This window comes from Marmota monax, unplaced genomic scaffold (genome assembly GCF_021218885.2).
Source record: "Marmota monax isolate L192 unplaced genomic scaffold, Marmota_monax_Labrador192_F-V1.1 WCK01_AAM20220418_F8-fsc00002, whole genome shotgun sequence".
NCBI lineage: Eukaryota > Metazoa > Chordata > Mammalia > Rodentia > Sciuridae > Marmota > Marmota monax.
In genome coordinates, this window is record NW_026693571.1 from 37,627,320 (window position 1) to 37,643,471 (window position 16,152).

Genomic DNA, 16,152 nt, shown 5'->3' on the forward strand with positions numbered 1-16,152 from the left:
ATTGCTCATTGACTGGAACCTCCTAAACAATGAGCCAAAACGAACCTTTTCTAAGTTAGTTATCTCAGATATGTCATACAGTAATGGAAGCTGATTAATATTCTGTATAAAGTTTCTAATTGTATAACTTTTAAAAATTGCTGACTGATAAATAGGCATGTTATTCCCTAGTAGGACAGAAAAGTGCCACATCACATTTCATCATGTTTAAGAGTTAAGATAGCTGGGTGTAGTGGCTCACAGCTATAATCCCAGCAGCTCAAGAGGCTGAGGCACTCAGCAACTCACTAAGACCCTACCTCTAAATAAAATACAAAATAGGGCTGGGGATGTGGCTCAGTGGTTGAATGCCCCTGGGTTCAATCCCAGTACCAAAAAAAAAAAAAGTTAAAATATGAGCCAAGGATATGAATAAATAAATATTTTTCCAAGGAGAACACAGAAATGGCCAAGAGGCACATGAAAAGATGTCCAACATCCTTAATTATCAGGGAAATGAAAAACAAACCCACAATGAGATACTACTTCATACCCAATAGAAGTCAGAATGAAAAAGTCAGGTAATAAATTTTGGAAGGGAGGATACTGATAAACTGGAACCTTCATACACTGATGGTGGGACTATAAAATGGTACAGCTGCTTTAGAAAACAGTCTGGCAGTTAAACAGAGTTACCATATGATCTAGCAATGCTACTGCTGTATCATCATTAAGAATAGCCAAAAAGTAGAAACAACCCAGATGTCCACCAATAGACTTGAATGCAAAATGTGGTTATCTCCATATAATGAAGTGCTATTTGGCCATAAAAATGGAGTACTGAGGACTGGGGATATAGCTCAGTTGGTAGAGTGCTTGCCTTGCATACACAAGGCCCTGGGTTCAATCCCCAGCACCACAAAACAAACAAACAAAAATGGAGTACTGATACATATTACACCATGAATGAATCTTAGAGAAAGAAGTCAGTTACGAATGACTATACATTATGATTCCATTTATATAAAATGTCCAGAGAAAGGAATTTATACAGACAGAAAGTAGATTAATGGTTGCTTATGGTTGAGTGCGAGAGGTAGGCTGAAGCTAAAGGTCCAGGATTTCTTTCTTTCTTTTTTTTTTTAATATTTATTTTTTAGTTGTAGTTGGACACAATGCCTTTATTTTATTTATTTTTATGTGGTGCTGAGGATCAAACCCAAGGCCTCGAGAGTGCTAGGTGAGCACTCTACCACTGAGCCTAAACCCCAGCCCCAGGATTTCTTTTTGAAGTGATGAACATTGTAGTGGTGATTGTATATATACCTATGAACATATTAAAAACTATTCGTGTACTAAAATAATAGAAAATAATATCATGATGTGGGAAAATGAAAGTTAAAACATTCTAAGGTCATTGCATTGTGTTTTATTTGTTTTTCAGTCCTGGGGACTGAATCGAGGACCTCAGGACCTCATATATGATAGGCAAGTGCTCTACTGCTGACCTTATTGCAATTTTTTGTTTGCTTGCTTACTTTCTGTGGTACCAGAGATTGGACCCAGGGTACTCTACCACTAAGCTACATCACCAGTTTTTTTTTTATTTTTTGAGACAGAGTCTTGCTCAGTTGCTAAGGCCGGTTTCAAACTTGTGATCATTTTGCCTCAGCCTCCTAAGTAGCTGGGATTACAGGTGAGCACCACCAGGCCTGGTTACCAGCCCTATGGTTCAGGAGTAAAATAGAGAAGTTGATTATCTTTATACATTAAGCCAAACAATGGATTCTAAAAATTTAAAGGAAACCACTTAATGAAAAAGGATTAAGACAAATCTCTGTGTTACAAAGCAAATCTATTATTTATTTTTCACTGCTGAAGACTGAACCCAAGGCCTTGCGTATAATAGGCACAGAGTTAAAACTAGCTTTAAATCCATTATTTTTAATTCTGGCAGCTTACCTGAGATTCCAGAATCTCCAACTTACGTTTTCTTGCATGAAGAGCTTTACTTGGAAAAGCCCAATAGTAATTAGAAGTTCCGATCCTCTCACAGTCAACCATACCATCATCAACTAAGCTTTGAAGGACTTCTTTTACTGACATAGCAGCTAAGAAAGAGATTTTTCAAAGACTATATTAAGAAATACTATTAATAAAATTAAAAGCAAATAACTGAAAAATCTGAAAAAATAAAAAAATATGAAAACATCTGAAAAATATTAAACATAAATAGTTAATAAAAATCTCTTAAAAATAACACAAAGATCAAAAAACAGTATATCGATAGGAATATATAAAATATTCATGGCCAACATATGTAAAAAAACCCCAACCCCATTCTCTTTTTTATTGGTACTGGGGATTGAATTCAGGGACAGTTAACCACTGAGCCACATCCCCAGCCCTTTTTATTTTGAGATAGGGCTCACCAAATTGCTTAAAGCGTCACTAAGTTGCTAAGGCTGGCTTTGAATTTGTGATATTTCTCCTCAGCCTCCTCAGCTGTTGGGATTACAGGCGTGCACCACTGTTCCTGGCTTGACCCCACCCCTACTTGAAGAGATGCAAAATAAAGCACTGATATATGCTTTCTTGACTAACAAATGAAAAATGTCAAAAAATAAAGGATTTAAGGAAACGGATACTCTCAACATGGTGAAGAAATATGGTAGTATGTATTTAAAACTTCAGCTTTATGCATATCTTTTATGGAGAAATTTTGCTTTTTATAAATTAGCCACAGAGAATAATGATGTATGCTTAAGGAGCTTTATGGAAGCATTGTTTTCAATAGCAAAAATTTAAAAAAACCAGTCCAAGAGCTGAATTTTTAAAAATTACTATGCAATCATTTGTTACAAAAGCCTATTTAAGAATATTTAATGATATGAATATATTTTCAAAATGTCTTCATAGAAAAATAAAGGACCGTAAGCACTAATCTGACAGTGATTATCTTTGGATAATAGGTAACACATGATTTTTAGTTCCTTATTTTTGCTTATTTCTTCCCCCTTCCAACAATTAACATGTATTACCCTTTGCTAAGAAAACTAAAACAAAACTATTATGAAAAATTAAGGAATAAAGGATATTTGGGTGCTATAGTTAAGGTTAAGATTAAAGATCAGAAAAAGTTTTAAAAATACCACGTAAAGATACAAAGTCAAATATCACAAGTGTCTGAAATCCATTAATAATCCTTACGTGTTGATTTTTTTGAGGTGGTGGGGATTGAACCCAGGGCCTTGCATATTGCCAGGCAAGTACTCTACCTCTGAGCTACATTCCTAGCCCTTTTTATTTTTTTGAGACAGAGTCTCAAGAAGTTGCCTAGGCCATCCTTATACTTGCAAACTTGCTACCCTTCTTCTTAGCCTCCCAAGTAGCAAGGATTACAGGTGTGTGTCACCTCACCAGGCAATAATTCTTACTTTGTTGTACCAAGAAATTTATCTATATTTTAGTTCTCATTTTAATTTTTCTTAGATTCCCCAGTATAATAAAAATTATTGAAAAATTTAAAGATTTGCTAGGTCAGTGGCATACTAACTACTTGTGAGGCTGAGGAAGAAAAATTGCATGTTAGTGGCCAGTTTCAGTAACTTAGCCAGACTCTGTCTCAAAATAAAATATAAAAAGTGCTGGGCAAGTAGCTCAGTGGTAGAGTACCCCTGGGTTCCATCACTACTACCAGCACAGAAAGTGGGGGAGATCCTAAAAAACAAACCCAAAAATTAAAGATTTAATAAATAAATAAACTCAATACCAAATGTACAAAACATGCAACCTCAACCCCATTTTTAAAGCAGTACAAACTGAAATGTCCAAGAATTCAAAAAATGAAAACTGTTTCAAGAAATGAGAGTTGAGAGTGAGGTTCAGTATACAGTGCTTGCTTAGCAGGTACAGGGCCCTGGGTACAGCATTGCAAAAAATAAAAAAATTAGTGGGAACATAAATTGATATACGCTTCTGTAATGCTTTAGATATTAGGTATTCTTCAAAAGCTCTTGTGTGGGCTGGGATTGTGGCTCAGTTGTAGTAATGTATGAGGCACTGGATTAGAACCTCAGCACCACATAAAAATAAATAAAACAAATGTATATATAAAAAAGAACTCACACCCATGTGTGAGACAATTCAAGAAAGTTTAGAGGTGAAATGATTGGATTATGAGAGCATTAACCTAATCAGTGCATATTAATCCCTGACAGGGATTAACTGTGTGGTAACTGTAGGCAGGTAGGGTGTGGCTAGAGGACTTGAGTCCTTGGGGATGTGCCTTTGGGTATATATTTTGTTCTGGTTGAACAGAGATCTCTCTCTCTCTGCTTCTTGGTGCATGTGCCCAGCTGCTTTCCTCTACCACACACTTTCACAATGATGTTCTGCTTCATCTCAGGCCTGGAGAAAAGGAGTCAGTCATCTATGAACTAAGACCTTTGATGCTATGAGCCCCCAAATAAACTTCTCTTCCTCCAATTGTTCTTATTAGGTGTTTTAGACACAGCAGTGGAAAATTTGACTAAATTACCTTCCCTGAAGGCAGTGTGAGATTACATATTAAAAAGGCTAAAAAAGGACACAGATATCTATTTTCTATTGTATGTGCCAAGCAACTCAGTGAGACCCTGTCTCTAAATAAAATACAAAAAAAGGGCTGGGGAATTGGCTCAATGGTCAAATGCCCCTGAGTTTAATCCCCAGTATCAAACAGACGAACAAAAAATGGGGGAAAATAATTCAGTCCAGAGCATATTGTATGTTAATGACATATTATTTCTAGCAGCAATATTTGGAAACAATTTAAATGTTCAATAAGTGACCATCTAAGCCAAATTATGGTATTGTGGATGATCACAAAATGAAATTTTAGGAGATGGAGTTGTCAAAAATCATTTTTAAAACAAGTGATGTAAATGTAGATGATAAAATGTTATATAAAAATACATAGCTGAGGGTTTAGCTCAGTGGTAGAGAACTTGCCTAGCAAGCATGAGGCCTGAGGTTCAAATCCCAATACCAACTCCCCCAAAAACCCACAAACACAAAACTGCATACACAGCATGGTTCCCTATCAGAGAGATGGACAAAAATATACACACACACAGAGAAACATCCAAATGTTAACAGTGGTGACCTCAGAATAGGATTATGAAAAAATTTCACCTTCTTCCTTATAGTTTTTATAGTTCCAAATTTGTTAAAATAAACTAACATGCATAGTTTACATATGCATAGTTTACATAATCAGAAAGGCTTAAAAAGAAACATGTCATGTGTAGTGGACGTAGTAGTTCCCCTAGCCCCCAAATACATTCAAAGTCCTAACCTCCTGGAACCTGTGAATATCAGCTTGTTTGGGAAAACGATCTTTGTAGATGTAATTAAAAATTAAGTTAAGGAGATATGACATATGTTTTTATGAAAGAGAGAAGAAAAGAAAAACACAGATGCAAAGGATAAGGCTGTGTGAAGACAGAGCCAGGGATTAGAATCCTGTTAGCAATCATTAGAAGCTAGGAAAAGAAGAAAGAAATGGATTCTCCTTTGGAGCCTCCCAAAGGAACCAGAACTGCCCACCCATTAATTTCAAACTTCTGGCCCCCAGAACTGTGAGAAAATAAACTACTGCTGCTTTAAGCCAATATATGTATAGGAATTTGTTAGGGCAGCCCTAGGAAACTAATACATGATGTAAAGACACAAAATCACGTTTACCAAATACTAGAACATAAGAACAATGTTCATTTCTTTTGAAATTAACTACATTAAAAAATAAGGGTGTATATTGTATATGCATGTGTGAGTATATACATGTATTCCATTTTAATTCTTCTATAGCATATAATCCAAACACAAGAACTGATGGCCAACAGACATTACATAGGAACTTTTACAAACATTCTTCATCTCTAGAAATTCGTTTTTCATAAAAAGAAATATTATTGCAGAAAATATGACTGATATTTCCCAAAGTATCCCAGCATATCTTTAATACTTACTAATGCCTTTCTCTTTGGGAGCAATCTTCTCCAAGTCTTTCAATTGAAACACATCTTTCTGTTTAAAAGGAGTAGAAAATATGAAAAACACATTTATTTTCTACTATACATTTATGTAATTATATTCATAAAATATTGTATTAAAAAGTATGCATGAAAACAAAGAGTGCAATAGAATTAAGCATTTTAGAACTATAAAAAACTTTGTGATTATCTCCTTCAATACCCTCCATATAACTTAAAACAGATAGACTTCAGCCTGAGCATACAATTCTGAGCATACAAGTGGAGATCAAAACAAAGAACAACTTCCTGCTGAACTAGAAAAACAAATAAAAAATATTGCCTTATTTAGCATAAATTACACTCTGCAGATTTAGCAGTTCTAATCAAAACAACAGACAACTGTCAAGATTTGTTTACATTTAAGGTTTCATGAAGCAGTTACACCTAAATATAGAAAATTATACAATCCATAGTCATCTCTCAATCATTCATCTACACACGTTGCATGCCCACCATATGCAAAGTAAAACACAGAGGGAAAATAAGCATGTAGGATATTTAATCTGATGGTCATAAAAAATGTTGACTACTTTTTTCTACTTGTAATAAGCTTTGGTTTAAGTGGTAAAAAGAACTTGGATAATAAAACAAAACTGTCTCAAAAGACTACAGTATTCAGTAATTATAACAGAAATACTATTATTATTGTTATGGAAATCTGGGATTCATTTCTTCCAAAATAAACTTGAAAAGGCAACTTTAATTGGATGGAAACAAAACTTAAAAAAAATTAAAAACTTCTGCCCATCCCAATGGACATTGCTAAGAAATTGAAAAAACAAATACCACCTAGAAGAACATATTCAAAAAACACATATTTGGTAAAGGCCTGGTACCCAGGCTATTTATATATGAATTCCTTTAAAGTATATTTTAAAAATTGATGAATGAATAAAGAAGTGGATAGATGAATACATACATGATAAAGTGAGTAAAGTCAGATGTTAATGGTAGAATCTGAGTAGTAGAAATGTGTGTATTCACTGTAAAATTCTTTTGTTTTTGTTATATGTTTGAACTTTTTTTAATAAAATGTTTGAAAAAATTTCATCTCATTACACCTAAGATTTAGTGAAAAGAGAATACTAATTCATTAGAGTATAAGATCAATCCATTTTGCACAATTGAGAATTAAAGGTGACAATTTAGAATTGGGAATTAAAGGTGACAATTTAGAATCTTAGGGAACATATAATAAATTATTGGTTATAGGTTTCTAATGCACTAGACAAATCCATTCGATCTCTTTGCAAATACTTCATAGTGCCTGGAAAAAGAACATGAATTCATTGAGAGATCTGCTTATATGTGGTCACCAGAGAGCCCCAGACACACTGGCCAACCTTATGAGACTGTTGGGTAAACAAACGGGCTTATACAAAGAGTCTCACAACCCAAATGGACTGAACAAATAATCTCAAGTGAGTCTTAGTTCTTAGTCTCCCTAGCATTAAGCACAGATGATAAAGGAAATGAACATAATAGATCTAGTTAGTTCCCCTTCCCTCCAAAAAGACTACATGTAAGATTCCATGGAATAAATATGGTTTAACACTAGATTAATTATTTATGACTCAGAGTTTGTAATGTTTTACATAAATTATTTCATTTAATTCTCATACCAACACTGTGAGGTTGGTGCATCTGTTCTCTTTAACAGATGAAGAACCTGAGAAACAGAGAAGTCAAGGAACTTTCTTAATGTTATACCAATATTAAGTAAAACAGATTCCAAGTTCAAGTTCAAAATCACAGCTATCCTGTGCCCATGTTCTTCCTAAGTGCAACAGGCAAAGAATTTTTTTATTACATTGGAAGCTTCAAATATGCAACAGATCCATATATATATATGTGTGTGTATGTATATATATATATATATATGATATGTCTGTCTCATTCTATTTATAGATTTATGTAAAATTCTCTGGGTATAAGTGTGCCAATGGAGAGCTATTCATTTAAGTCTTTGCTGAGATAATTTTAAGAAAAATTCAACAAAAGTTTATTGGAAGCCCATTTGTACCTCAACATACAAAATGGTTCATGAAGGGATAAAAAGGTTCTTATCCCTTCATGAACTGTCAGGATTACTGAAGACTGTGTTTTAAAAAGATTTCTAAACCTTTGCAAATGAACCACTTATGATTAGAGGCACCAAAGTATGTGGTGCTTTGTTGATTGGTTTTCTAATTTTATTCAAAAGGTGATATATGTTCGCTATAAGTAAATGAGAAAAGAGACTTAAAACAAAATCCACCTATCATCTTACCACTGTTAATATCTGTGATCATATTGCAATATTTTTATATACTTTTTTTTTTTTTTTTACTTTCTACATCATGAGCAGTTCTCCTTGACATCAGTCTAAAATGAGGTTACTATTCACATCTAAAGTCATATTCTGTAACTAAAGCTAGTGCAGCCATATTTGATTTTGTTGGAATTTTCACTTGCCAATTCCAACAATGGAACTGGAATAAAGATTCCAGAATCTGAATTCTAGAATCCATGCTTTTCCCTGTGTACCATATTGTTGCTTTGTTTCAAACTGATGAAGGGTTTGTAACTAATATTTGTCAACATTTGACATCAATCTGGATCCTGGATATATCATATCCTGTTCATGAGACAATAAATGAAACGGTCTCCATTACTTTTCTCAAGTCTGTTATACTTTTTAATTCTGTTAAAAACTGATGAACTACATAAATGAGCAGCAAATAACTAGGATGTAAGGTGGAAAAGGAACAGGCATGTATGAAATGAAACCAATGAACAGAATTAATTCCTAGTTTTCCCCAAAACCTCACTGATAACTAAATTTCTTTAAGCTGCTAATATTCATTAGTATCAGTCTTTAGTATCTTAATGTTATTGAGGGGGAAAGTTAAACATTTCTCAATCAGAAATAGCCAATTTTTATATTTGGGATAATTAACAATACTACAAAGGACAAAATAATTTCACTGACTACTTTCCCCAGCTTTCCACTGTCTGGTAGGAATTAAATCGATTTTTCTTGCTCTAAGACTATAGGAAAAGTATTTCATCTCAGCAAAATAATTGTCATAATTTTCATATGCAAACTTTACCAATTTATCTTCTTAATGATATCATCATTATTAATATGATACACTATTCTGAATTGCAAATGACTTTTAGAAACAGTAAAAGTTACACTCACAGAAGAAATACATGCTTTTTAAATTCCCAGAATATTTTGCTCATTTTATTGAGAATCTACATTATCAAAATGAAAAGGAATTTTATCAATTTAATATTCTGCTTGAACACTTTCCCCCATCTTCATGTCTGTATATGATGAAAATAGCCAGTAGTTGGGGTCAGTAGGTTAAAGTTTCTGCCAAGCCACATGAAGTTAATGTAGATTAAGGTAAAAGGCCTATTTGGACTTGAACCTGGAGGCAAAGAAAGGCCACTGTACAGCAACATGGTGAAGAGAATAAGAACAGGCTCTAGAGCCAGGTGGCTGGGTTTGAATTCTGTCTCTGCTACTTAAAAGTTGAAATTTTAAACATATTTCCTGTTAATGGCAAGCATAAACATCTGGAGCAAATTAGGGAGGACTGTGAACGATCATATATGCATCATATAATACATATGATAGATTGATAAATAAATACAAAGAGGCACTCCTTCTAAAATCAGATGATCTCCTTTGTTTGAATACTGGTATTGTCACTTCTATTTTTGGGATCCAGGATAGGCTTCTTATAGACACTCTGCATCTCAAAAGTCCTCATCTGTAAAATAGTGATGATAGCAATACCTCATAGGGTTGATATATGGAGAAATCAGATAATCTCTGATAAATGCTTGGAACAGTGATTGGCACCTCAGTATCACTAAGTAAACATGAATTACTTTCAGGCAGAAAGAACACACAATCAAATATATGTATCAGAAAGATAATTCTGGTGAATGAGACTCTACCAACAGTGGGACATGATTCTTCCATACTCTGTAGTTCATGGGAAGACAAATGTTTGCAAAATTTTATCCATCTTTCAAGAAATTGGACAGTATGGATCTCTAACAAAGCAGCAGTGGCTAACAGTGAATTAATTAATGTAAAAATACACAATATACTGTGAAAATAAACTTAATGTGAAAATTACATAAAATACTACAAATTTTAATGAAAACAACTTACTGTCTCAAAAAATATTTCCATCATGCGGGTTCTCTTTTCTTCTGCACTCAATCCTTTCTTCTTTGACTAAAGCACAAAAGTAAAAAAGTAAACACTAAGTTTTTAAAAACTTAGTGTAAAACATAATCTGATCTTTTTCCTTGATCTATTCTCAAATACTGCAGTCCCCTAGTGTTGGGCTATTGATGCCCTCAGCTCTTCACACCTCTTCTTTGATCTTATCTCTTTCATGGTTTTACCACGAATACTGAGACCTCAAAACTTTACATCAATCTTATGTACTTACCTGCCTGCCAGAAAGACTTTAAACTCAGGTGGTCCACGCTGAATTCTTCCTTTCCCATACCTACTCCCAAACCTGTTATTCTAGTTTAAGTTAGAGACTACTTTGTTACCCATGCCAGTGGATTAGCAGTTATCCTAGGGGCCATCATCTCTTACCCCACATCCAACCATGGCCAAGTTCTGCTAATTTTGGCATTTAAGTATTTCTCTAACCTGTCCTGCCTGCTTCATACCTAACATCACTACCTCAGTTCCGGCTTTCATTATCTACCTCCAGCCACCTAATTACATTGTCTCACCCTCTAAGGTCACATTCTACATTGTGAAAAAGAAAATCCGACTATGCCTTTCCCTTGCTTAAAATCTTTTAGTGGCTCCTAGCTATCAGAGAGATCCTAGAACCCCTAGTATGATATATAAGGTCTTTATCACCAGACCCCAACCTACCCCTTTCATAGTCACTCCCCACCTAAAGTTTTACCGTAACAACATGGAGAGACAATCAGTTTGGGTTGTAATACCAAAGTCACTTATAATTCTCTACTCCAAGCATGCTCTCGTTTCTGTGCCTTTGAAAAAAAAAAAAAATTCCTTTACCTAAAACACCTTTCCTCTTGCCAAATCAAAAACTCCAAAATGTCTCCCAATTCTGTCCAGAATTTCCCTGAGCTCACAGGCCAAGCATGTGTTCCCAGGACTCACTTTCATCAAATCATTTACCACACTGAAGAGATGTGTTTACTTGTCTCTCTCAGCAGACTGAAAAACTTCAAAGCATGAACCGCTTTCACTTTCCCAGTGTTTTGTAAACCAGGTTAGAGAACAGAGGTAAGGACCAGCACTGAATTTCGACATATCTAAAGCCCCCAACTCTAACATTTAAGGCTGTATAGGCTTCCAAACCTCACAACACCCACAATATTCCCAACATATGATGCAGAGTGAGTTAATAAGGAATTCTGGGATAACTATTATCTTGCTTGCAAAGAGAAATCCTACAAATCTCAGGTAGGCAAGCTCCAGGAAACCAGATAAATCTGTTCACTAAACGCAGGGCTGAGGAGCTGGAGTCCAAGATTTTTTATAAGTCTCACTTCACACTGGCTTCCTGCAGTATCTGAATCAATCAAACATGAAATTCACACCCAGTTAGAAGGCTCTTCAGCTCACTTCTTGGTTCCTTCCAGTGGGTCTCAAACTGCCAGACATTGGGATCATCTCAGCTTTCAAAATACTGATGCCCAGGGCTGGGGATGTAGCACTTGCCTAGCCAAATGCCAAGCCCTGGGTTTAATCTCTAGTACCACAAAAAAAATACTGATGCACAGGCACATCCTGTATGAACTGAATCACTCTTTGAGATGGGCCCCAGGTATGCATATTTAAAAAGCTCTCTCTAGGTATTTTAACTGTGCCCAGATTTGGGAACCTTATTTTTCTTATCCCAGAATCTAAAGGACATCAGAGGCTATGTTGGAGCAAGAAAAATCTCTTTAGGACTTTAGTCTGTGGGTGCATGAGCAGAAAACAGATCTCAAAGTTATAGGAAGGGTCCCTAGCAGTTTGGCATTATAAACAGCTCCTGGAAAGCCTTTGTACACTTGTGGACCTGTGTGTACACTTTGTACACTTGTGTGTGTGTATATACACACACAACCCAGGCACACACACACCCTCAGGCAGTAAGAACTGAATGTACTGGGACATGGTTTTAGAAAAGTTCTCTACAGCTATAAGTTATTCAAGAAAAGTGGATGAACTGTATATACATTTCCATTGTTTTCAGGCAGAATCAATCTCTTTTATGACTCGAAATAATTTTTGTTATTAACGCAATAGGAGAGTTAGCATGGTCAGAATTAAAATGACTTTTATAAAAGGATGCCATATTAATGCCTGTGTTAGGAAACCTCTCCCTCCAATTAGGACTCATTTAATACTTGGACTAGGAAAAAATCTAGTGATGTGTAATTTAAAGATGCATTCAAATTAGTAAGAAGGAGATTCAAAACTTGGCCTGAGGACTATGCTGCTTTCTAGTTGACCAAAATATTGTAAACCACTTAAAAAAAACCTGTGTCCCAGTAGCCTTCTCAAATTAGGATTTACAGAATTCCTGAAATGGACCCTGTTGATCAATTAGCAAAAATCTCTTAACAACTTAAAAATAGGTGCTATCTGCTTTCCTCAGAGCTGTACTTCTCCAATTTAAAAAATGTACCCAGCCTTGTAATTGTTTACTCAATAAACTCAACCAGATTGGAAGAGTTATTAATTCACAATGGGGAAAGAGGGCAAAAATTTATCTTTGACCAAGATAACACCAAATTATTTATCATATATTTTTTAAAAAATAGCAAGTACCTATTTATAAAAAGTTCTGTTTCATGGTTTTCCATGATCAGAAGTAAGCATCTGAAAAGAACAGCACATTAAATTATTTATATTAGAAGGTGACTTATAATGGATAGAGAGATTAAGGCAAAGTTGATGCGTCTGTGCTGCACAGGGGTCGGTAGTGGGTTATACTAGACCAGCAACTCTACAAAGAGAAATGTGATAACACAAAGCACTGTTCACAGATTTCTTTTAAGTCTGCTCCTGTGGCTTCTGGGTCCATTTTATGCCCAGGTGCCTGGGTTGTTAGTTAAACCACAAAGAAGCCGTTATCACTTAATTACAGCTGGGCAAGTATCTTCAAATACCCTACAACTCGATCCTTGTCCATCATTGGTGCGGCAAAATAACGGCCACTTAACTAAATTAAGATATTAAAATCTTAAGATTCATCTGATTAGACGTTAATTCTCTGCCAACACCAGAAAGCAGAAAAAAAAAAATCGCACGAAACTTTGAAGGTTTATGAAAATGAGGACACGAAGCTCACAGGGAAAGCTGGTTTGGAACCTTCCTGGCGGGTAACCCTCCCGGCTCACAGGGGAAACCCAACGACCCGGGCGCGGATCCGCACTGACAGGCGACACCCGCCCGGGCCCGCAGCGGCCACGCACAGAGCGTGATCCCTGCCGTTTGCTAAGACCCGGGGGATTTTCACGAGTGAACCGGGGTGAAGGGAAGACCCGCTGGGTACTTTTGGGATCTCAAGCAGATCGGGAGTGTGCGCGGCACCGGGCCACACAGCCACCGCGCCCTCGGGAGCACGCGGGAGCGCGCCTTTGGGACCCGTGGGGCGGGCGCCACCGCGCCCGCCCGCACTTTCCTTCGCGGTTCAGGCCGAAGCCGGAGGCGTCCAGGCCACCGATTCCGTGGCGCCTCTCGGCCTGTAGGACAAACCCCCGAGTAGACGGGATTCTCGGGTCACGTTCGCCAAGGCCGCCAGCGTTCTACCCAACCCGGCCGCCCCGCCCCGGCACAGGCGGGTGCCCGCCGGGGAGCGCGCGGGGGCCGCGGCGTCGACCTGACGGGCGCCTCCGTCTGGGTAGAAGGATCCCGCGTCTTCCCGGGCTCCGAAGCCCAGACACTGAGGAGAAAGGCGATCCAGAACAGTGGCCTCAGCTCTTACCATGGTGCGGGTAGCAGGGCCGGCGCGCGGGCTGAGGGGCGGGGCGCGTCAGGGGAGGGCAGGTTTGTTTTTGGCGCCAACAAGCACAGGGGGCGGAGCAGCGAAGGGGAAAGTTCCGGGAGGCGATTGACCCTCTTCCGCACGGCGCACAGCGACCCCTGGCGGCTCCGCCGCGCGGCCGACTAGGAGGAGGGCGGGGCCCGGGAGTGTTGTGTGTGGCTTTTTTTCTTCTTTTTTGAGAGAAAGTTTTGAGTCTTTGTTTTTACTTGCATTTTTCTGCAGTGGCAGTCCGACCTTAATTTGGCTTAAAAAAAGAGGCGATTTTGGAGTGCGTTGGCACACACCTACAATTCCAGCTACTCTGGAGGCTGAGGCAGGAGGACGGCAAGTTTGGGGCTAGCCTGAGCAACACAGGGAGACTATCTCGAAACAAAAAGAGCTGGTGAAGTAGCTCAGTGGTTGAGTACCCCTGTGCTGTCAAAAAACTAAAAGTAAAATTAAAAACCAGTTTGTATTCTTGTTTTTCCCTTAGGTTTTTAAAAAAGTAAAACCCAATAAGTTTGGGGCTGAGGCTGTAGCTCAGGGTAGAACGCTTGCCTTGCAAGTGTGAGGCACTGAGTTCCATCCTCAGCACCACATAAAAAATAAATAAAGATATTTAAAAAAATCCAATGAATTTAAAATCAAATGGATCAAAAATAATGGTACCTTATGGTAGTAGATGCAGATTCAGAGCAAATGCCTGGATCCTTTCTCCTGAAAAACACTAAAAAATATATATGTTTGCCAAAAGTTCAAGTATTTTTAAATCTATATGGATTTTTGAATTATTAGAAAGCATAACAATTTTACTAAAGACTTAATGACCTCTAAAATAAGAATTTGTAGTCCTTGTTGCTTCTTATGAAAGCAGGAGAAGGGGTACATTGAACTGCAGTTTCATTAATTCAGTTTTTCTTAAAGCGCCTTATATGATTCAGGACATAATTTGAAAATAGTAAATGGGTATCCAAGTAATAAATGTTTTAATATGTACTAGAAAAAATGTAATGAACATATCCTATCTTTCTCATGTATTGGTCATGATATGGTTAGAGTAGGTACTGTGATAGTTAAAAAAATAAAGGAGATATAAGAAAGATATGAAGTAACTGGTGATATATATATTGAATGAATGATGGTAAAATTGCCTCATTGCTCATCATTTCTTCTTGAGCTTTCTTCTTGTTTTTTGGTACCGGGGATTGAACTCAGGGGCACTCAGCCACATTCCCAGCCCTTTTTTTCATATTTTATTTAGAGAAGAGTCTCACTAAGTTGCTTAGGGCTTCACAAAGTTGCTGAGGCTGGCTTTGAACTTGAAATCCTACTGCTTGAGCTTCCTGAGCCACTAGGATTACAGGCATGTGCCACCACACCTGGCCTCTTCTTGAGCTTTCTGTGGTCTTGCCATGTTCAACTATTTGTTCTTCCCTGGACAACCCATCCTCTCTCCAACTCATTGAGCTTGAGTGTGGGACACATCTGAGTTGCAAGTTGTGGCACCCAGTGCCAGTGAAACTACATTCAAATAGCAAGTGTCCCCATGCCAAGGGAGTGTGACATTAAAATGCAAAAGAAAACTACCATGATCAGTTAGAGAGACACCAGAAGAAAGGGAAAAGCCTTTTCCATGCTTTTTAAACAATGGATCCCACGATTATGTTTTACATTAGGCCCCACAAATTATGTAGTGGGCCCCATTTACATTCATTTATTGACTCAGTAGAATAAGGCTCCATGAGAACAGGGACTTCTTTTTTTCCTTTAGAGTTCTAGGAATTGGACCTAGGGCCACATGCATGCTAGACAAATATTCTACCCCTGAGCTACGTTACCAGCAGGGACTCTTACTTACTGCTATTTCCTCTGAAATATTGAACATACTCTGCTCAATAAATATTGGCTAATGATATATATTAGCAAATATTGCTAAAATATTTTATAAATATTTAAAAAGCAGATTATAGTATTGTAAGTATGTGATCTGTTTCACCAACCAGACTGTAAGCTTTTGGATGGTACAGTCTTCATTTTTCATCTTTGTATCCCTTACACTTAGCTGAAAATCTGGT

General features: G+C 37.1%; 1 protein-coding gene across 1 annotated transcript in view; it reads right to left on the reverse strand.

The window, feature by feature from the left end:
* Mnd1 (meiotic nuclear divisions 1) overlaps positions 1-14,102 on the reverse strand; it is a 59,609-nt gene extending 45,507 nt beyond the window's left edge. The window contains exons 1-4 of the mRNA XM_046458895.2: positions 14,039-14,102; positions 10,231-10,296; positions 5,991-6,048; positions 1,942-2,090 (exon numbers count right to left, since the gene is read on the reverse strand). Coding sequence (XP_046314851.1) covers positions 1,942-2,090; positions 5,991-6,048; positions 10,231-10,296; positions 14,039-14,041 — 276 coding nt within the window. The 5' untranslated portion in view covers positions 14,042-14,102. The remainder of the gene's footprint in view (positions 1-1,941; positions 2,091-5,990; positions 6,049-10,230; positions 10,297-14,038) is intronic.
* Between the last annotated feature and the right edge of the window lie 2,050 nt (positions 14,103-16,152).